Genomic DNA, 21,712 nt, shown 5'->3' with positions numbered 1-21,712 from the left:
TACACTCTGCAGTGGTGTATGCGTGAGTAATGAACGAGGTGAAATATAGTGAAACTCCCCGGTTCCTGCCGCACCCCTATTGGTAGAGTTGATTTGTTTCAGTATTTGGGACTCCAAGCTGAAAGATTCTTCCGTCGCCCGCTGGGTTCCTCCTCTGTGTCTTCCTCCATCTTCTTTCCACCGCTGGAATTCCCACCCGCACTCTTCAGCAACACCCAGGCACATAACACACATTACACACACTCCAGGGTCTGACGCACTCTCTACTTGAATCCAAAAACAAGCATTTGACGTTGATAACTCGCATCACATTACAAAAGAGAGAGCGCAATTGGACAGAAAGTGGAAGCCGGTTTTTGTATCTTTTAGAGGAGGTTGCACTGTGATAAGAGTTGATGGGAAATTATGGATCAGACTTGTTTAATCCATGTATGCCAGGACATTCTGTGCCGTTACTCAATCTAAACATGAGGAGATAGAGCGGACCCGATGCTGAAAGTTGCTATCGGAGAAGAAATAATAACATCAATCATTAACCGGAGGGAGTTTTTCATATCTTTCATCTTAGGGGTCTCTGATCAGCTTCCAACTGCAAGCACTTCTTCATGACACTCATCGAGGGTAATTTTTAGGAATATGATTCTATGGTAAGAATTCCTTTAAGCACTCAATCGAAACAACTGCCTCTCCACTAAAAACACACCAGACAAGGTACTTTCACTTCAACCTAGGGAGAGATTTTCGAGGGCTTTAGGACTTGTGGACTGTCTCCCTGATATTGCAGGAGCTCGAGCGTGAAATAAAAGTAAATGGGCAGACTGGAGAAGGCGACATATATCTTCGTTTCTCTGAAGGCAAGGGGACAGAGTGTGTAGTCAAGCAAGCAACACACACACACACACACATATACACACGCAACATGGCAGAGACCCTGATACAGAAAATACTGTTCTCCAGCACTTTTTTGCCTCTAAGTCAATGAGTCCTACAGTAGACCAGCTTTCCTACTCCTTCCTGAATCCTGCTGTATATATATATATATACACACACATACACACACACTCGCTCTCACACACACACACACACTTCTTTATGGTGCTGACGTGCTGCTGATGTGCTGCTGACATGCTGCGGTAAGCGTATTGTCTCATTTCCGGTTGCTGGCTGTGTTACTGATAGCGTTTTTGCTGCTCTCAACTCAGTTCATTTTGCTATATTCTTCATTAGTGCGCATAATTACCCACCGTACATTAAAAATTACACTAGTGTTTTAATATTTATAATGCAAGCTATTTAGTTTCAACTCTGCCGGTCTGTGACCTTTCTTAAATAAGTTCACTATTATCCATTTAAGTGTAAAACTGCGCAATAAAAAAAAATTTTTTAAAAATCAAGAGCAGCCTTGTAATATTTTCCCTCCTCAGACAACAAGAATCCAACTGTAACTGCTGATCATCTGGCCAATTTTTTCTGTGGGTTCTGTTATTGATTTTTATTCATTACTGTCATTTATTGGACATAGTTTGAAAAAGATTTAACATGTGGATGTTTATCGGATAGACCTACATCTATATAATTATATTTAATTATAGAATTTCAGGGATCATCGACTCTGGAATGACCTGCTGAAAGGGATCAGGACGGCTAGTTCTGTAGCTTTTTAAATAAATTAATTAAATAAAAACACATTATTGTAGACCTATCCTTATTTTTTTAAATATTTAAATACATATTTTTACTTTTTTTTAATTTATTTATTCCCTGCTTTGCTATACCTTTTCTGATTTTTTCAAGCAGTAAATCATTGTGTAATTTGTTTTTGAAAAGTCACATATAAATAACTATTATATTTGTTATTATTATCATGTCGTTACTATCATCATCATCATCATCATTTGCTTTTTAACAGAAAAAAGAACATTGACCCATTGTCTTTGGGTTACTTGAATCACTTCAACTTGAGATCAATTTCAGATCAATTTGAAAAAATTTGAACCTCTTGATCTCTAATTTCAGCCTTGATATGCAATCTGATAATTCCTCATGTCTTAATCAATCTGTTGATCGATGGATCAGTTGACCGCACAGGAAACAGGCGCTGGCATTAGACAAGCTATTCCGCAGTGTGCCAGAGGTGCAGGGCTGGGCTCGGCCGGCCTCGTGGCAGGTGGCAGGTGTTCCACAGCCCTCTGACCTCAATTCAATTTGTCCTCACGCCAATGGAATGAATGCCAGTGAAGGGGAATGACACATAGTCCGGGATAACCACGCTCATGCACAAACAAACACTCATACACACCAAAAGCGCTCAGTAAAAGGAAGCAGCTGTTAACTTTTCTAGGAATCGCTCCCGTCTACAACCCTGACCCTGTAACGTCACCTTACATCACCTTAAAAGACCCTGGATGATCAACATGATACAGACAGCCGTCTCTCTGAGACATCTTTAATATGCTCATGGTTGAGAGACGAGAATATAACAGCCAAAGAGAGGAGCAGCAACCTGCTGGAACCAGAAATAACTATGGCCAAGGACGAGGCAAACTGCTGTTGCTGTACAGGCCAGACACTTTAGGCCAGCCTCTGCTCACAACACACAGTGATGGACCAGCAAGACAGTAGAAAGAAACAACACATTCACTTCAGTAGCTATTAGCTACACTTATAAAAAAAAAAAAAATCTACATAAGACAGATGTTTTCAAGGCCTCAAAGGTAGTCTAATGTCAGTTTGAGACCATACCATCTGTTGGGGAGATGGATGAAGCATATAGGCCTGCTTCAAACTTCAATCAATGTCAAACTAAATTGAGATTCCAAAGTAAATCTTATTGTAGGATTAAATGTGATCAGTGAAGTAGTGGCATCAAACCTTCTTTAGTTTTCACAGCTTTGAACTACTTTTAAATGTAAGTGAAATCTGTGGAGATTTCCAAATAAGGTGGTGGGTTCATTTTAGATAGACAACTGACTGACAACATTTGGTCAAAAGGAAACATTTTAAGGGGAAGCATCACACGAGACTGCAGTAGTGTGTAACGGTACAAAACCAGGAGATGTTGAGTGAAAGCTGATTCATCTGTGAGTTTGATTTACAGATTCTGATTATTTTATTCAATATTTTAAGATTTTGAGAGGATGTTGGAAATATAGAATACATTAAACTACGTCATAATAATAATTACATTTCACTGTGTTATGCCTTATATGATTACATGTGACAGATAAACTTGAATGACTGAATAACCCATAGTTGAATTTTATTTTTTAAAACAAATTCAACAATATGTGAAATAAACCCACTCTAAAGGGTTTAGAGTTTTGACTCCTAGGATGCTGTGCCACAATATGTGTTTGTCCACATTTTTATCTCCTCATTTAGACCCGTGGGTCATGTTGTTTCATATCAACAGAGGATGATTAAGTAACGGATTACAGAGTAATAACAGATTAGTGCTTCTGACATGGCCTCTGTCCTCCTAACTGCTAAGAAGCGGAACATAATTGGTCTACTGGCTGTAGTTTTGCTCAATAATCTTCAAAAGTTTGATAAGATTTGATAATTGTGATGCTGTGAAATGTACCTTTTTCCTTTCACCAAAACTGTTTCAGTTGTGCTGTGTCAGTGCCGAAGAAAATATCACTTTAGATGTTATTCAATACTCATGCATGAGCACCAACATGAGTACTGAAAATGTGTGCGGGATGAGTGCTACACATACAGCATAACAAAAGTAGTCTGGGGTCCATTCAATTAATATGGCTGAGAATCTCTAGGTACCTCAAATGGGATTATGATTGAATGTGATTCTCAATGCTGCTCATTTGTTAATTTCCATACTTTTTGTTACTATAAGACCGCGAACCTTCTGAAATCCAATTAAAGAGTTTTGTGCATCAGTGCTGAATCATTCGAGAAAGAATCAAACTATATCCAAGAAACAATTATTTTTTTTCCACTGCTATTCATTATCTGTGAATTTAGTGTGGACAGCAGAAATGTACAAGGCTTTTGAGGTAGGAGTATAAGATTCAGCATGTCTGTATCTAATCTAGGCTTTACTGAAAGCTTAAAGCAGACATTTATTGAGATTCAGAGGATCTGCTTCCACAAATCCCACCTAAACATTATCAGGTCCCTTGTAGATGCCAAGCAGGTGTGACAGCGAGTGGTGGCAGAGAAGTGTCTCATACCTGGGGTTTCCTCGCAGGGCAGCGTGATGCAAGGCGTTGAACCCATTATTGTTGGTGATGGTGACGTCAGCACCAGCCTCCAGCAGCACTGACAGCATGTCATCTCTTTTCTTGCTGATAGCGTCGTGCAGGGGTGTGTCCCCCTCTGAATCCTAAAAGGGAAACCTTGTGTTACTTCTTTCTCGCTCCTCTTTTATTCTAACTATTTATGCAAAATAAAACCCCTCTCTATTACGGTATTATAACAAACATACTGTCAAACAATGTAGTGTATGACAATTAATGTAAACCCAACTCATATTTAACAGGGCTGTTGTATATAATTGTTTCTGTATTGCTTTTCTGTGATGACACAAGCCATACCTTGGAGCATTTCTCAAAATGTAAATATGTCATAGTGATAGATACCTGGAGGCTTGGGTGGCAGCCAAAGTCCAGCAGGGTTTTGACCACCTGCAGGTGGCCCTTGTTGACAGCTATGTGTAATGGAGTCTGCCTTCGCTTGTTCCTGGCATTCAAGTCAGCACCGCCCCTTTGCAGCACCTCAATGACAGAGCCCTCATCACCAAAGGCTGCATGGTGCACCGCCCGGTCTCCATCTTTGTCCTGAGTGCAGTGACACACCCGCATTAAGACTCAATGTTGTGTTTGTGAGTGGATTTCCACCCTTTTTTTTTTCAATATTATGTGACATGCTTTAAAATGAGCTGTGATGAATTTGTAAAAATGATGAACAAATTTTTTTTTTTTTTTTTTTTAAATGATACCAACCTCAGCCTCCAGGTCCACGTTGTGTTTAAGCAGCAGCTTTAGTACATCCACGTGACCATTCTGACTGGCTGCCTGCATAGCGGTGTGTCCTGCACACTGCCCGTTCACCTGCAAATACATCAAGATTCAGATTAAGAATGAGTGCACATGTCAATGTCATTTTTCGCGTTTAGATGCGTGTCTACTGAATTAGCTGTTCACCAGAGGCACTAAGAGATGGGTGAGGGTGTGTTGCGCACGCACGGCTATGTGTGCATGTTTCATCACCAACTGCAGCACAGCAAAAACTCAGAGCATAAATATTAATGTGGACTCCTTTGGGAGTCTCGAGACGTCTCTTGTCCTGGCAGGCGGATCACTTGGCCAGGCTCAGTGTGCTCAGCTTTAAGCAAACAATTCCACTGAAAGGCAGTAGGGCATCTGGCCAGCCTTCACCACTGACATACACACACACACACACACACTCATTCACTCTCTCTTGCTCTGAGTGAAGACAATATTGCAGACTTGACATAACTAGTACTTATAACCTATACAGGGCACAGGCTTCTGTCCTCTGGTAAACGGGTGTTTCCCCTGGCCTGAAGCCTGTGTCAGGACGCAATCTGCAACCGCATGGGGTTTGCAGATCTCAACTTGTTTCTGAGAGTGAATCGGGTCTGTGCTGCAGTGCACACCAATGCTCTTTGGTGCCTCCTCTGGGCCCAGCCTTAATGCTTTTCAGATTGAGAGAGGTGCAGGAGTGGGAGGATCTCAGAGCCCTTTCCTAGGAGACTCTCAGCCTCCTTAATATACTGAGAGCAGAGCAGAGCACAGTCAGGGGTATTCCAGCTCCAATTGTCAGTGTACTCATATCTTTTGCATATGTTTAATGGCACAATTATTTGATTTTCATCAAAACTTAATTTAGAAATTCAGCAACCGTGGATACAAATTTTTTATTGGAGCACTTACATCCACATCAGGTCTCTTTAGAATATCCTCCACCTTGGCCAGGTCTCCGTTGGCTGCTGCCTTGACCAGCTCCTCGTTGATATCACCGGACTCCTGCGTCTCAAATAGCTTCTTCAGCAACTGAGAAAGGCGCTCTGACCAAACAAGGGGAAAACATCAGAAAGTGATAGTTGTCAGAAAACAGGGAATTAAGATAACACTGTGCTCAATGTCAGTAGTGCATGTTCGTACATACCTCCAGAGGCGTTGCTAACAGCAGACCCAGAGGGAGCAATCTTGGTGACAGCGGCTGGGTTGTACGTCCAAGAGGTTCCACAAACTTCAACCTTGAGGTCACTGTCGGAGTAGATCTGCTGCACACGGCCCACCTTGCCAAGGGTCTGTTGATAAATGGTGCGACAAATTCATTAGTATATGGACGGTTGTTGTCTTTGTGAGCTATTTAACAGGAGTCTGTAAGTGGTAAAAGGCAGACCATGAGGAATGATGGAGAGAGAGATTGTGAAAAAGAGCTTATAAATAAGAGGTGGGAGGAAAGGATAAAGAGGAGAAAATACCACCTCAACAGAGCAATTGTCCTACATGACACAGAAATAAAGCTCTTTGCTAAAATAAAAATTGACAGAAAAAACATATTAGAGATTTAAGCTGAGTTCTCATTATTCAGAGGAGATTTACTTGTATGAGAAAGAAGATGGATATAAAAGAGAGACCCTTCTACTTGCTAGACTATTCCTCATCTATACAGCCTGTACAAAGAGGACAGAGCAAAACGCTTTCCAATTTTGAATCATATCATCTCGATCCAGGCTATATGAGAAAGAGGCACTTTGAGTCTGTCGTGCCGGGTCTGGGACTGTCCTGGAGGATGCCATCAATAACGCAGACTGCTGCAGTAGAAGCAGCAGCGGGCGGCAAACAGCCGTGGTTAGTGATCAAAGCTACAACCCATCTCAGGGTTTTTAAGGCTCATTAGCTGCTGAGGGGGGCCAGTTTGGCAGGGACAAGTGGCATATTGGAGTAGACTGCCGTTACATAACCTCGGGCGTGCTGGGCAGCAATGAATAAACTTCATAAAGGAAGAATAAATTCTTGTTGAGACAGAAAAAAAAAATTAAAATAAAAAGAGGCAGCAAAACAGTCACAGTGATTTGAGGGGAGGGATCATGTGCCTGTATGTCAATAACATTGAAACTTCCTATAGAGAAGATGAAGGAGTGGTACTGCCGAGAGTGAGAGGAAAAACAGAAAAAATAAAAACAGACAGTTAGAAGCTCTGAGCCTAATTTATAGATTCTTGCATACAAATTTAAAGTCTCCGATGAAGTCAAAGTCAAATTGAGATTTAAAAAAAGTAACTGGTGCCAATATCAATAGCAATAATATTCTCCAATTTGCAGTGTCAAAAGACAACTTCTCTCATCAAGCCGAAATGAAACTATCTACTAGAGTGTAATTTAGTGTAATTTAGATATGAAGATGTTCTGCGAATCATTCAAGAGGCTTCATCAGGATGAGTGGTCTTCAACTTTGCAACTTTACAATTACAGTCCAGTGGATAGTTTTATTTACAACCTTGTATGTCGCAGCACCTGGATGAATGAGATGAATCCGTACAGACGTTCAATTCTAATATTCTGAAACTCATTAATCATAAAACCGTCACATGATCAAATCAGGCACATGTGATGGCATTTCATTTCAGTTCATATTTACACTTTTAATGCCTTTTGTGAAGGGTTTAAATTTGCACAAATCAGTGAAAGTACTTCCAAACTCTTACAGGCAACATCGCCTCAGCCCACTCTCCATGACCTCGTTGTAGGAGCTTGATGCGGTCGATGTCATAGCAGATCTGGACCAGGTCTCCCACTAGGAACTGGGAACTGCCTCCTTCTGCCCCAGCTGCCACTTCACCACTACGCACTACATTTGCCTTTGTGAGCACTGCTGGGTTGAATGTCCACCTGAGGTTACAAAAATTAATGCACTCATTCACTCACAATTCATAAAACATGATATCTACCAAGTATAGATTCTGAGCAGTCGCATGGAATAGTTGAGTATCTGCAATACTAGAAGCAGACTAAAAATTTGCTATGTATGTATGTATTTTGTGAGTATGTTTACATTTAGAATTCATTTTCAGAACTTCCGCTATAATTATATATTTCCATAAAAATTTAAATCTACTTTTTTCAGAGTATCTTCTCTCAAAGGATGATTAGATCTTGCAGTGAAGATGTACTTAGAAGTTAAGGAGAGAACTATTGCTGATGAGATGATGCAGTCCCAATCACTGGGATTTATTAAATCTGAGCCAATCCATCTAAGGTCTCACCTGTTCCCACTGGGGTACTGAACCACAATGTCGTGATCTTCATCGATGCCACATACTGTGCCGGTGGTGGTGAGGGTCTCGAACATGCCATCGGTCCATCCCCCGTGACCGTGTTGGAGGGACTGGACGATCTCTAGGTCCAGGTCGATGTTGACCAGGTCTCCAATCTGAAGACCGCCAGGATTTCTGTTGCCATTCTGCTCACCTAAGAGATAAAGGTTGAATTAGGCCTATTCATCATGAAACTGCAGTGTTAAAAGTGCGTCAAAAATGGTACTGGTTTTGCACATCAAGATTTAGAGTCTGTGAGTGATTTGAGACAGAAGTATAGAGATATAAATAGGGAAACGCTTTTTAGAGACAGAAATCATGAATAATCTGAGAAAACATTTACGTTAATACATGTGAGGTTCTACTGTGGTAACAACAAAACAAAGGTTAAGTTTCACAGCATGAAATACACATAAAAACCCCTCCCATATGTGAATGATGACACTAATAAACTTAATTAGGGCCTTATATCCTGCGCTAATAAGGTACCAGAGAGAACATGTCATTCGTGGAACACCGTGTCTGCATGAACTGAGCCTGTACCTGCTTTCGGCAGTCAGGTGACAATGTGGTGCTGCCATCTAGTGGCCACACAAAATTAACTGCAACTGAAACTCCCCCTAATGCCCTTGAATTCACTGCACCAGAACGATGGGTGAGAGAAGTGGTGCAATAATGACGGTGGACACAGATCGCTGGCTCACTTACCTAAAACGGGACAGTGGTCTCTGTAAAACGAGCCTCCTTTGGCATCCTGAACGCATTTCAGATCCGACTGTCAGAGGAAAGACGGAAAGGGTCAGATAATTAGTCAGGGTAATTCCATTAGAGGAGGGGCACAGTCATGAATAATGAAGCTGAGTATTTGCACACTTCAAGCTGCAGTGGCAGTGTAGTTAGCTAGAATACCAACAATAGCTGTGCCCTAAGGGTAAGACAGGACGATGAAACACTACATTTCTACGAGGAGAAAGCATCATATCATTTGTGATGACTCAGATGCGCAGCCACTGTGGCATAGTTAGAGGGCAGAGATGATTGTAAGGCAGAGCAAACATTCCTCTGTTGTGATGGAGCACTCAACCTTTAAATACAGCAAGTCTCAACAAATTAATAACTCAAGTCTATCTCACTGTATCCTACCAGCAGGTCACATTTGATCTGATGATTCTATGTGCATAGAGCAGACATTACAAAACAGGAAAAAGGTGTTGGCCACAAATACTGCATTTGGAACATACACTAATCTGCAGTCCCTCTATATTTGTTTGCAGGATTTGGCCACTGTCTCAATAAAAAGACAAATTAAAACTGTCTAGATGGGGGGTCTAATCCATGATTTATTCAATCCACAAGCAGATGCCATCTCCCTTCCTCTCCAAAGCATTTAAACCTATTAGAATGACAAAGGACAAATCTGTTATGCAACGGAGAAACCCGATTGGCCTCTTTCATAAAAAGGCAAGGCCAGTCTCCACCAATAAGGAAGATGCTTTTCATTTGAGACGCGTGTGTAGCTGCACCCGCGACAACCCCAAGAGAATGTCCCCCTCCTCTAAAGTTGACCTCCATGTTCACTCTCTCCCCCTAAAAAGCAGAAAGAACAGATTGCCTTTATCATGTAGATACCTTCCCCTTCCAGCTGCCTGTACAATGGCGCCTTACTCATGCTGGCTGCGTGGCTCTCACAAAGGCCTGGCAGCAAAAGAAAGGGCCTCAGCCCTGCGGTCAAACACAAAAGGCACCTGACAGCTGATCTTTTGTGAGTATCTGTGTGTGTGTGTGTGTGTGTGTGTGTGTGTGTGTGTGTGTGTGTGTGTATGTGTGTGTTTGAGGAACTGAGGATGTGGGTCAGACTGGAAGTTTGCTTACCATTCCCTCAAAGCCAACTCTGTACAGGTTCTTGGCCCCATTGTCCCACAGTACGTAGGCAGCGCTGTGAGGGCTGGCTGCACTCCAGTCCTGGATCTCTGTCACCTGTGGAGGAAGAGGAGGGATGAGATGGGGAACACAGAAAAAAAGGACATATGGAAAGCAGATTGTTTTGAGTTTCAATTATAATATCACCACAAATTTTAACTGAACAAAGTTTTTGGCATAATATATGTGAAAACTGAATCTGTTGAGAGGAAGAAGATTGTTTTCTAAGTGGGAGGCTTCAAGCAGGTGTTTTTTTATCTTAAAACTTCACAACGATAGCAAATCTGATACTTCATTGATCCCTTTTGGGAAATTATCTTTTTGATGGCTGCTTTCACATGGAAGGTCACAGTGAAGGTTGAACTGCAGAATTACAACCCTGGAGACGAGTAAGCATTCATTGGCTCAGCTAGTGTCTGCTGACACGAGTTGAACTTGGGTTCCTCTGATTGAAGTTTCCGATGTCTTCTGGCCAGTCACAATTTGCTCCTGAAGCTCCTAAAATTCAATATCTACATATGTTTCCATCAAGTAAGATGACAGGAGCATATTCTACAGCTGGATTCAAACAGCTGACTTGCTAGACAGGAACCCAAAGATGCTTAGATAATGTCATTAGTCATCTTCTTACTGAGATACAACCAATAAATCTTTACTGTTAAATGAATAAGGCCTTATACTATTTGTTCCCAGAGGGAAAGCTCCAGAAAAGGCTTAAAAGCAGCACATTTACAAAATGAGTCAGTGGAAGTGAGTCAGTCAATTTTTTTTTAAATCAAGAGTTGATCAAAACACATCTGCAACAACATTTTTGCTGAGACTTTTCTTGATTTGGTACTTGGTGTATTACATTATGACTAATGCTACACCTGACTATTGTGGTGAGAACCAGCTCACAACCGTTAAGTTTTTTGGTGAAAACATTTTGAAGGGCATTGTAAGCCAAGGAAAATTATGTCTGTTACAATCATAAATAAGCAATGAGCTATGAATGGAGGACTGTAAAATCAATTCATATTTGGAGCATAAGGTCAGGATTTTCACATGAGACAATTCTCTCTCCATCACAAGCAGCACAACACTTTCATAAGATTGAGGAAGTGTCAGAGCCGCAGTGGAGTAAATTAATTCTTTAATTAAAAGCTGTGCCTTAAGTAAATACAGAAATCAAATCGTTAATTTTCGGGCCCCTTCCAGAGGTAATAGATTAATGGGCCTTAGGAGGTAATATTCTTGCTAAACTAACAGAACATCTAAGCTGCAGGACATGTAATAGCAGTTTTCTGGAGAGCATATTGCTTACAGCATCATAAAACAGTAATGAGATATGCCATTAAATAACACAGCAGAATGAAGTCTTAAATTGCCTGGAGGGACTCTTAAATTGAATACTCTGAGGGTCTGGACCAGAGTCAAAATACAAGCACTTTACAGCACAGTTACAGTATGAATCTAAATAGACTGTGCTAAACAAATTCAACCTCATCTGACATTGTATTACTTTCTAATGACGTATTTAATCCTGGAATAACCTGCAGCAAGGAAATATGTTTATAGCCCCAGTAAAGATGAATAGGAATCAGTTGAATGAAACTAAGCAATAAAGGTTTTTCAATGGCACATTCTACTAGCTCCTATTATCGTTTCTATTTGAATTTATTAATTACAATTTTGATAACTTTCCAACATATGGTGCACTTTAAAAAAAAAACATCCTTGAAAAAAGAGCTACTGACAGATGAGTTAAGAAAAGATTAAACACATCAGCACAGATTTTCCACTTAATCTGGATTACTGGCTATAGCTGCTGATGAACAAAGCTAATATATTATTATTTCTTTCACTTATGAAAAATGATGCTCAAACTTCACTGTCACTTTATTTTTTCATTTTCATTTTTGGCAAAGTAAGCCACAAGAGAAGAACACATTTGTCACTCTCTGCTCCAGCTACAGGTGGGTGATGCCAACATAATCTTGACATAGTTATATGAGACAAATATTGATTTTTGTTTATTGTAGTATGCATTATGATGCATGAAGAGTGATAGAAACTGAATGTAAATAAGACTGACAAATACATTAGTTATCTTGATTATTTCTGGGCAGCGGTAACTTCAAATACAGCATAATGTTGTACACCTAGCTAGGCACCATAAGACTGGACTGTTTGTGTACTTGTTCGCCTATAATACCTCCATGCTACTCACATGTTGAGTCAGGCCGTGCCCTTCCTGTTTTCACTGAGGCTTCTGCACATTTCGAATCGAATCATATCCTGGGATGCAAGTTTGTTTTTCCTCCCTAGGATTGTTTTGTACAAGGGTTTCTTGTTTTTTTTTTGCTTATATGCAACCCTTACGGGTGGTCATGCTCCCTTCAGTAGCACACATGTGGTTCTGATGGCCTCTGGCAGGCTCGGTGCCTTTAAGCAGCCTTGTCATTCAGCAAAAAATAGAAGGGTATCTACACACTTAAAGCTCACTTGTGAAACTAGTTTTCTTTTTATTAATCCATTGATCTTTTTATAAAGCACCTTTTGCTTTACTGAAGACACCTGCCTTGTCCACTACAGAAAACTCTAAGTGATTGGACACCGACAAGCTCTCAGGTGATGTAGATAATGACTTTAAAAAAGTGGCAAAGATCATATGTTTTTTCACTGTATGGGCAGGGTCTGAAATTAACACCTGCAAAGCGCCAAATGCGGGTAGATTTTCTGTTTGGTGAGTAAATCTCAAAAGTCTATCCGCCACGCTGGCGGCTAAATGTTTGTACCAAAATAATCATGTAATAAATATCTGGCTCTGAGGAAATTACTCATGTTTGCTGTCCCTATACAGTGTAGACATGCACATCATATGTTTTTACATGCGTCTAAACCTTGCTGCGAAACTGCAGGAGCCCTTGAGACAGTTTTTTTTAAAATATGCTCTACAAATAAACTTGATTTCATTTGATTGTTGAACTGAACTGTTGATCAACACATTAAAATTATTTTGCTTTAAATTTTGCTCTGGCCTCTTCTTTAAGTTTGTATTCAAAATACCTTATTATCACAATGAAATGTACTGAAACGAATGTATGTGTGACAAAAAAAGGCAATTTATTATTTTGGCCGGTAAGAAATATGCTTGGCCGGTGGATTTTTGCATCTACCAGTCCCCCTTGGCAGGTGAGTCAAAAAGTTAATTTTGAACACTGTGTATGGAAAACAGTGAAGCCAGAGGCGTCCTTGCAGGCACTTACAGGCAACTATGTAACCGACAACCTATTCACTTACTGTGAAACAGTCTGCATCTAATTGGCTTCGGTGCTTACTGTGGAGCATTTTCTTGTCTCTGTATTGCACATATTTACAGGTCAAAATTCCAGGGTTTGGCTCGAGGAGGAAAGAAAATTGCATACAGTTAAAGGCTCTACTTTTCTAGTTGGTACGCTACCTTTCCTCTCCTCCCGTTGCCTCCGTCCTGATCTTCCCACTGCCAGTCCACTCCTCTCACCACCCGTCCGCCAGTGAAGATCCCTCTGGCTGTGATTTTCTTTGACTTGCGACGTGACTCCAGAAGTACTCTGCACAGATGTACCAAAAAAAAAAAAAAAGTTTCCACAAAGAGTCAATTATTTTTATTTGGGCTCAGCTTTAGTGACTTAAGAGACACAGTCAGACCTTGTATTCAACAGCAGGTATTTATAGCGGCTCTGTTTACATGGAGCAATTCACTCTTATTTTTAACCATTATCAAATATGGATTGCAGAAGGGATGCCAGTGCCTGCCCTGCTCCACAATATTTTTTTAAATAAATAGATTAAAAACTATCCCCTTGTCACCCTCCCTCTAGCTATCCTGCGTCCTTAACTAACCTTTCCCTGTGTGCCTACTGCTCTGGAATCATTGTATAAATTACGTTCAGCAAACTGGACTTGGCTTCAGATGGAAAAATCACATTACATTGAGGGCTTTTGGCCGTAACAGCATCTAATTTGCTGTATCAACTGTGCAGTCACTGACAATCACTATTATAACTGTCTCACGATATGTTTGATGATAGCATCAGAAAAATGAAGGCCAAATCAAATATGAAACATGTGTATAAGCAACATACTGGCCTATGTTTCTGCTAGTTTGAAATCAAAAACACACCATTACTTAGAACTTTGTAAGGGATTTTGTTAGAGCTGCTCCCTGAAAGTCGAAAAGTAAAATCGTCTGTCGGAGACCTCTCAGTCGACTGATTCCAAGTCAGGAGTTTTTGGGGATTTTTTTGTTTGTTGTCTTAAACTGCATCTATTAAATTTCATCTAGAAATAATTCCGATCTTAAATAATTTCATTTGTTAATTTATTCTGGTTTAGATTTATTTATTAGTTTTTATGTTTAAAGAGAAATAAAGAAGTAGGTATATGCTCTTGAAGAGGAGATGTCAGTTATTTCATAGCGGGCAATGCTGTGAATTCACTGTTTAACTTAACTGTTTCATTTGTTTATTCATTTACACGTTGTTTTTAATGTTTAAAGTGAAATATAAAAAATGTGTTATAAGAGCTTGATTTAAACAGAAACACATGTATGCTGCTTGTCTCATTAATCTGACAAATCCATATAGTAGCCCAACATAATATATCTACAATTCAAATCTTGCATCATATGCGGCTGTCTTTTATTGATTTTTAAAAGCCCAAAGATATGTTCCCATGACTCTGTTGCATCTGACTATGTTTATGTGGTCGAAATCATCACTGAAACTCATGCCAATGGATTTTCTGACTGCCAGATAGTCTATATGAAAAAAAAAGGAACGAATAGTCGAATCGTCGTATTGAGTACTGAGTCGGGTACAGCCCTAGATTTTGACTTTTCCTTGTTGCAGTAAAATTCAAGAAACACATTGTGTGCAATTGAGCATCAGGTGTCAAGTCGTAACATTACGACTAACAGTAATTTTTGTACTAGCACAGCATTCCCACCTTACTGACAATTACTTCCCTTTGCACCCATACCCAACAATAATAGCACTGCAAATGCAAAACCAGCAGTTAAGTAGTCAAATGCATTTTCTTTTGTTTGACATCCAGACATTAATTTACAATAATGCTGAGAGCTGCAGTCTAAACTCTGGCATAGCTATAAGCTCAAAGCAATAAAAAAGGCAATAGCAAATAAAATATCCAGATGAGCTCTAACCATCAAACAACAACGTGAACCTTGATGGCAGACATGGCAGCTGGACAGTGTAGGTCTAACCAGCGCAAACAGCTTTTGGCCTCTAACCACTCCCTCTTCAGCAGTTAGTGAAAGAATCTAATGTGGTGTAACAAAACACCCCATCATGCTGGCAGAGCAGTGTGAGTTGGGGAGACCTCCAGCACCCATTGTGCATTATGCAATGTCTGTCTCGGGGGAAATGAAGTCGTTCTCAGTTGAAAAGGCTGCCAGCTGTTGAGCCATGTGTTCGTCTACTAAACTACAGTGTTTGGCTGAAATGGCCTTGAAATAGATGAGGTGTCATCACAGTACTGAGAGTAGATGTGATAACACAATCTAATGCAAGTTGAGGAATTTACAATACTAAACTTATGTCTCAAATAAGTGGCTGCTCGTTTTTCCAACTCATGAACTACCTTGATCTCTTTAACGAGCATCTCTGAACGCACAGAATGAAGCCATCTTCAACAACTTCACTTGATCTTGTCTGTACAAGAATTAATTGGCAATAATCTTTCCACTTCCCACACACACACACCACGCCTGAAATAATGTTTCCATTTGAAATTCTTCCAGGCACAGCGGTGAGGGGGAGGATGGTCTTTTTATGTGTTTGACTTTAATTTAAAGTTCTGACAATAAATGAAAAACTATGAGTTGCCAAATGTAAGTAGAACCACCTGTAAAACACCTGCTGTGGAACATCAGTTCCATTTTAGTACTTTTTTTTTTTTTAACCATATCTTGACCTGAGGATAGACATACATCACATTCAACTACTCACATGTATTTAAACACACAATTGTTAATGTCTGATTACCACTGATCATGTCCTAGCTTGAAAAGCTTCTGCACCAACTTCTAATGCCCAGACAAAAAGTGCAGATAAATGTATGTGTGTACACACTTTATAAAGTCAACTTTTGGTAACGTTAGCTAAACTTGCTGGCATTGTCATTTCTTCCCGAGGTGGCGTCACAGCAAATCTAACACTGCCTTTACGGTAAAACACCTTCACATCAATTGCCATTCATTATGAGGCACGTGCTGGAAGTGCTGAGTTCATATAAATCTTAACCTCAACATTAGCTTACAGCTACAAATAAAGAGCAAAGGAGAAAAAAAAAGACTGGGGCTCCCACTTTGACAGCACCGTTTGAGTGACAGAATGACTGCAGGCAAATGATGATAAAGTAATATTAAGTGCAAGAGACTGCTGTAGCACTAAAAATGTAGGTGAGGCAAACAACTGTGATTGAATGAAGTCAAAACACTTGACTGTGCATGTCTAGTGTTATTCTTTCTTTTTGTTATATCACCGAGTAACTTCTGGGACAGTTATTGGACACTTAGATTAGTCTTTCTACTTAACAGGAAGCTGCCTTACACAGTAACGTAGTGAAAAGTTTTCATTATCTCTATTCATCAAATGCACTTACTGCAGAGTCAAAGCTCTAAATTCTGATGTTTGAAAGTCAGCTGCAAAACAGATTTTTCAATAAATCTGGACTTAACATTTCATTACCTTGCAGCCTTCTGAAGACATCCAAAAATGTATTTAAAAAAACATGGGAAATCTGCTCAAATAAATTGTATATATGGGAAACACTGCCTTAATATCATTTTTAAAAAGGCCTGACTGAATCCTAAAACGAGGCTGAGTTGTTGCCTGGCAACTGAGGGCTGGGAGCATCGAGATAGATTCTGTCTGCCCGTGAGGCAGGGCACACAAAAAGACTTCTCAAATGTCACCCAAACACACACAAAGCCAAAGTAAGGGAGTAACGACGTAGGCCAGCCAATCACAGTGAAATGCTAGGGATTACCCGACTACCTTGTTTCTCTTCATAATAGGTGGGTCTAAGGTGAACCACAACACTGGCAAATGCTGCCGGGTAAACTAACCTCTCACTCCCTGGGGTGGTGATCCTGTAGAACCGATGTCTCAGGTGGTGCTTGTCTCCATGGTAACAGGTTGTGCAGAGGTCGTAATTGGTGCACTCAGCACATTTCCAGCGAATACCAATGATGGGTTGTTGACGACAGGTGTCACACATGGTTCCATCATGCTTGATGCCTGAGAGGGGGCAGTATTCATCGGTTTAGTAACGGCAATGTTTACACTATCTGTGCAGGAAAAATAATGCTAGTAAGTTGTTGACAATTGACCACTTTTTCTATGTGCAACCTGAACTCCACAACTGATAATGTAAACACACACCTAGACTACTTTTGGACTTAAGGCCTTTAATCCTTTCTTTGCAGGATATACTTGATACTTCAGAATTATGAACATTTTAATAAGTGCTGCTTGTTCCATAAAGACATAATTAGGTGGATATTTAGGAAGATAATTGAAGTTGGCCTATATGATGCATACTGAAGTGTTATGCTGCGGGTATGTGATACTATTACAGGTACAAAGAGATGAAGTTGAGCAATGGAGAAGTAGTCCTTTAACATTTCTGAATATGCCAATACTATACACCCTATTGAGGTAATTTGAGAAATCATACTTAATATCTTGTGGGAGAGAAATGTTTGAATATGAAAACAATCATGTCACAAGTGTTATACTAAGGCAGTATTGACACTGGACATGTTTGTGCATCTTGTAAATCATGCATAACTTATTTGCATGTCTGGCACACAGAGATGTCCGTGACATTTCTGTTCAAACAGGATGTCTATAAATACTCATCTTGTGCTTTTATAAATCGGGATAGACAAGAAGACGTTGTCTGCCTTCAACGGAAATAGAATAAATGAACTACAACTAAGTCCCTCTGAGAATTTCCAGAGCGCAAGTTTCTTCAACAGGCTCTCCTTCATTTTACGACCATGATCACAGCTTTTAATGAAAGATGCACTTTTGTTGTCTGGTTGTCTGATCACACTAATGCTCTGCATCCTTAAGGAAACAATGTCTTGTATGTTGTCGTGCATAGCTCTGTTGCATATAAGTAGACACTTGTCTTAAAAGTGTTGGCAAACAAAATCAACTGATGTAAAGTTACCTGTCGGAGCACTGTCTAATATCCTCACGTCGTATGCCCCAGAACAACGGTAGTTAGCAGCCGTCCCATTATCCCAGACAACCACCACCTCTTCTGGACTTTCAAAACTCCTGACGGTGCCAACATGTCCCTCTCCTCCATCCTGCTTCCCCCACTTCCAGTCGGGTCCGCGGACCACTCTGGCTCCGACTCCTTCCATCATCGCCCGGTTATTTCTGCCGGTGGTCATTTAAGAAAAGATCTCAAAATGCCACAGTAAACCCTTAGAAGTTAGCAAGCTAGCACTATATGCTAGCCAGCTTTCGGTGCACTGGTGGACAGTTTCCAAACGCCAAGTGAGAGCAAGTCCTAACAGGAAAGACACTGGAACAATCCACAAAGATAGCCTGCAAGCTAAGTTAGCCACCTAAGGAGCCACCAAAATCTTTTCTCACAAGCTAACCGTGAGCCTCTTCAGTGTTGCCTCTGAGAATGAGAAACTAATTACCCTCTGAGCCCATTAAGTGGCCACATTGCTGGCTACCCCTCTCCTCCTCTCCACACACAAGAATGCCACCTCTTCAACTTAGCAAGCTAGCGAGCCGAGTTGCTAGCTAACGCAATGCTAGCGAAATAAACCTCTCCTGGCTAGCAAGTCCTTCTCGTTGAGGCAAATGTAGTCCTTAAAGGGAGTTGTTTATCCTTGTTGATGTGCACGGGGCTCAAAATCCATCCAAGATGTTCCCCTTTGTCAGCCAGAGATGGTTCCCTGGAGTCAACTCAGAATAAACGCGTCGCCATTATTGTCAATCATCGTCCAGACCTCAGACGAGCAACAACTAGCTACGGAGGGAGACGACAAAGCACGAAGACGCGAAGCTCGGAAAACAAGCACGAGTCCGGCCTACGATGCGCATGCGCATGTGCAACATGCAAAAAACATCAGCTCCTGTTGATGCAGAAAGACAGTTGTGAATTTTCTATTAAATGCTTTTACATAGGAATTTTTCCGGTCAGAACAATAATTTAAATTAACTCACCTCTTACAAATGGTATAAGATTTACAAGGATTATTTAATATGTATACAAAACGGCGTCTTTTTTACCAGTTAAAGTCCCCCTCCACTCAAAAATATGTTGTTCTTCTTGTTCCTTCAGTTGGATATTTGAGCTTCACTGCACAGAACAATGTATGTGCAGAGTTTGACACTGGGAGGTTGTTTTTACATTCATCTGCTGAAGTGGGAAGTTTCTCTGTGCTCATTGAAAATCCAATTTTAAGTTGTGGACCCTACGGGCATGATTTGTGACATCACAAATAGTTTTGGAAGCCAATCCTGGTCCAATCTTCAACTTACATAAGTGTGATGTGGAAACTTGAAGCCTCCAGTGCACATACATTGAGAATGTACATTACAGTGAAGAAGGAAACATCTTGTGTCTGGCAGTTAAACTTCCAAAATGAAATATGTTTACATATTTATAGATATATAAATATATTCTGGTATTTTAAATGAGGGAGAGGGAGAACATTTCAAGGATTTTAACGGGGTAAGTATACTTTTTTGTGGAAAAACCATATCAGGCACAAATTATTATTCAAAGTAGAGTATTTTATATACATCTTAAAACATGTCTGGAGGGGATCTTTAATATTTATCTCAGCACTCCTCGAACTCTTCACTTCTTTGCACTATTTCTATCCTTTTTACAGTCCACAGAAACATTTTCACCTGTATATAGTCATTTCCTGTGTATATTTCTGAAGATTGTTGTGTTTTTATTTTGTTTAAGTATACATTGAGAGCCACTAAACCGGATTCCTTGTATGTGTAAACATACGTAGCCAATACAGATGATAAAGATGATTCAGATTAATTAAAATCATTAAAAATTAAATGTTTTAATCTCCTTACTGTTAAAAAGGCCTCTTAGATCTGCTGGATTAGGCCTGGTAGCTTTTCTAGAGTCCAGGTTAAGGTCAAAGGGTGATCGAGCTTTTACTGTACTGGCACCTCAGCTTTGGAACAGTCTTCCAGGTAGGATTTGATGTGCTGAAACTGTTTCTGCCTTTAAATCCTGTCTTAAGACACATTTTTATAGACTTGCCCTCTCATCTGACAACTAGTCTTATTTGTTTACATAATACAGCTCTGTTGTGCACCTGACTTTAAGTTTATTTTAATAGTTTCACTTGTTTTACCTTTTGGATGATTTATGTAAATTTCTTTTACAGTCCTTTAATTGTGTTCTTGTATTTTGCCGTTCTTGTGTTTTTCTTTTTTAACATTTGTCTTTTATGATGTCAATGGAAAGTACTTTGTGTTCCAGGTTTGGAAAGTGCTATACAAATAAAATTGTTATTATTATTAGTCAAAACACACAGTATATGGCTGATTTGGGGGGGACAAAAGATCAATTTTATTTAAGTATATTTTTAAAATTGAAATAAACCAGGAGATGAGATGTGGGAAATATATAAACTAAAACTGAATAACCATATATATTTAATAACAATAAGTAAAATGTAATATATGACCTACCTTATACATAAGAATTTATATACTTATGCATGAATCCATCCATGCATACATGCCTGTTATATTGTCTATAGTGTATACTATACAATGGATTTGCAGTGCATCATAACAGAAGTATGAATTTGTAAAAGGAAATCAGCTGGCATTAATAAATGAAATATTCATTTCACATTTAAAGAAAATGTAATTCATTATACTCGATATAGTTCTTATTTGTCATATTTAATGATCATTGTATCATTATTTTTAATTGATCATAATTGAAAAGTCTTTAATAGTTTGAGTAGCGCATCCAGACAATTATAGATAAAAGTACTATAATGATTTATTCTTTATTGAGATCCCCATTAGCTTTCACAAAGTGGTCACTAGTCTTCCTGGCTTCCACACAGCACAGGCAACAATAAAACAAGCAGCAATTTAAAATCACATTGATCAATAAAACAAGATGAAGCTAAACAAGCCAAACATAGACATCAGAAAATGTGTGAAATAAGTCTGAAAAGGTAGACAATGCAAACTTACAACAAAAACAAAACAAAATTGTCAATATAGAAACAAAAACAATATTTTAAAAATATCAAAAAGGTTCCAAAATGGCAAATAAATAAAAGTAATATAGGATTTATCAGATTTTGTTCTAGTGACTTTGTGAAAGACAGTCAACTTTTGATGCATCTCGTGTCTGTATGGAGCATTTTCTAGGCAGAAGATTTTCCCAATCCAAATCACCAGATACT

The 21,712-nt window shown here is 39.6% G+C and overlaps 1 protein-coding gene across 4 annotated transcripts in view; it reads right to left on the bottom strand.

Moving 5' to 3' along the window:
• Nucleotides 1-19,382, bottom strand: part of mib1 (MIB E3 ubiquitin protein ligase 1) — a 57,351-nt gene extending 37,969 nt beyond the window's left edge. For 2 of the 4 annotated variants that reach the window (XM_042429012.1, XM_042429013.1), the window contains exons 1-12: nt 18,454-19,382; nt 17,342-17,513; nt 13,673-13,802; nt 10,183-10,287; nt 9,019-9,085; nt 8,260-8,464; nt 7,702-7,885; nt 6,154-6,298; nt 5,919-6,052; nt 4,965-5,072; nt 4,602-4,799; nt 4,194-4,345 (exon numbers count right to left, since the gene is read on the bottom strand). In XM_042429012.1, coding sequence (XP_042284946.1) covers nt 4,194-4,345; nt 4,602-4,799; nt 4,965-5,072; nt 5,919-6,052; nt 6,154-6,298; nt 7,702-7,885; nt 8,260-8,464; nt 9,019-9,085; nt 10,183-10,287; nt 13,673-13,802; nt 17,342-17,513; nt 18,454-18,682 — 1,829 coding nt within the window. In that variant the 5' untranslated portion in view covers nt 18,683-19,382. The remainder of the gene's footprint in view (nt 1-4,193; nt 4,346-4,601; nt 4,800-4,964; nt 5,073-5,918; nt 6,053-6,153; nt 6,299-7,701; nt 7,886-8,259; nt 8,465-9,018; nt 9,086-10,182; nt 10,288-13,672; nt 13,803-17,341; nt 17,514-18,453) is intronic. The other 2 variants (XM_042429014.1, XM_042429015.1) reach the window with 1 other exon arrangement.
• Nucleotides 19,383-21,712: the final 2,330 nt, after the last annotated feature.

Source organism: Thunnus maccoyii, chromosome 12, assembly GCF_910596095.1.
Source record: "Thunnus maccoyii chromosome 12, fThuMac1.1, whole genome shotgun sequence".
NCBI lineage: Eukaryota > Metazoa > Chordata > Actinopteri > Scombriformes > Scombridae > Thunnus > Thunnus maccoyii.
This window is presented reverse-complemented; position numbering and strand designations above follow the sequence as displayed.